Consider the following 1,617-nt stretch of genomic DNA (forward strand, 5'->3'; position numbering starts at 1 on the left):
GATGGGAGGGATTCATGTGAGGCCAGGAAAGCGGTGTTATCCGCATAAGTTGCCACCAGCAGCTCGCGGGGCTGAAGGTCACATTTACCTATAAGGCCTACTCAACTTACTTCGCATATTGGAAAGTTGTATAAAGTATGTATGTCTACAACAATACTACTAGAACTAACGACTACCGAAGAACAGGAACAAACTATAAGACAGTATCATATAAACTCAACCACAGGAGGACAATTTTTAAGAAACTGTAGGACATATGACAGACTTAAATATGACAAGCTCCCAAAGGGATAATATTTTAAATACCCGCTTTAGGGATCGCTTGGCACATCTTTTAAATTGCGTTAAGTCTTAGGCAGTAACCACCAATTGCAATGTGCAACTCATTCCCATTGGACATACAAAATATAGGTTTCGTAATAAATTGGTTATATGCTTTTCATCGATTTTTTTTATTGAATAACTGTTTATGAGAAATTAATATGGTAGCTATGTAGGTAATGTCGATTGAGATGGCTGTGAATTTTGATCATTTTCATCTAAACCGCTGTGCTGTGCTTTTCTGGTGCTGCGTTCTGAATTATCGTCTATAAACTCTTCTTTGTACCGCGTCCATTTAATTAGGGTTTCCGGTGATCTATAGAGAAATATAAGTTTACCATACAAATCTTCTTCCAAACGATACTCCTTAGTCTCCCGAACCAAGTAGATGTCGTTGCACAGCTTCAGTATTCGGTCTACGTATGGTAAGTCCTCAAACATTATTCGACGGTGGTTGTTGGCTATTAACGACCTGATGAGGCGAGACACAACGTAAACACATGTTGTGTAGAGTCCAATTATCCTAAATAAATGACAACCATTAACAAAATACGTTGCAGTTGTTAACATTCGCAGTGTAATAACAGGTAAATCTATCAATAAACTCCTAAATTGTGGGAGATCATGGTTTTTCTCATAAATATATAATGAATAATGAATTATTTTAATCAATTTTTTTTAAGTTAACGTACCCAGTTTTTTCAAGGAAACTCATAGTTGAAGGAAATGATTTATCATTGAATATATAAAAAACTATACCATCATCACAGTCACTTAAAGGTAAGTTGAAAAGGATGTTTTTATAGAACTTGTCGTCACAGTAGTCATGCATTTCCCACCAAACTTTCCCTTCATCCTGTTTTTTTTGTAATATTATTGGCCGATTATATTTACCTGCAATAAGGAAAGAATATTATTACATATAATTAAAACCATAATAGTTTATTTTCTATCTGTTACCAAACTTACTTTTTAGATAGATCTTATCTAATCATAAACAACTAAGAGGTTCTAGTCGGGAGCTCCCGACTAGGGGATACCCTGAAACCTCTTATTCCAACACAAAATAAATTAATAAATAAAGTTCCCTTGGCAGGACTCGAACTCGCAACTGACCGCATTACTTGCTGTCGACTCTACTCAACAGCCACACCAGCAAAAAAAAAAAAAAGTAATACTTTCCCCGGTAGGGCTCGAACTCGCGACAGACCGCACGACTTGGCATGCCTCTAGCCAGCAGCCCCACCAAAAATTAAGTACTTATGATAAAAAAAGGAAAGGATAACATAACAAAAA

At 36.2% G+C, this 1,617-nt stretch overlaps 1 protein-coding gene across 1 annotated transcript; it reads right to left on the minus strand.

Moving 5' to 3' along the window:
- Positions 1 to 478: 478 nt before the first annotated feature.
- Positions 479 to 1,191, minus strand: LOC115760411 (piezo-type mechanosensitive ion channel component-like). The gene is made up of 2 exons (XM_030701715.1): positions 1,014 to 1,191; positions 479 to 844 (listed from the first exon to the last, which is right to left on the minus strand). The coding sequence occupies exons 1-2, from the start codon at positions 1,151 to 1,153 to the stop codon at positions 490 to 492; spliced, it is 495 nt and encodes a 164-aa protein (XP_030557575.1). The 5' UTR covers positions 1,154 to 1,191; the 3' UTR covers positions 479 to 489.
- Between the last annotated feature and the right edge of the window lie 426 nt (positions 1,192 to 1,617).

This window comes from Drosophila novamexicana, unplaced genomic scaffold (genome assembly GCF_003285875.2).
Source record: "Drosophila novamexicana strain 15010-1031.04,08,12 unplaced genomic scaffold, DnovRS2.1 tig00000434-arrow-pilon, whole genome shotgun sequence".
NCBI lineage: Eukaryota > Metazoa > Arthropoda > Insecta > Diptera > Drosophilidae > Drosophila > Drosophila novamexicana.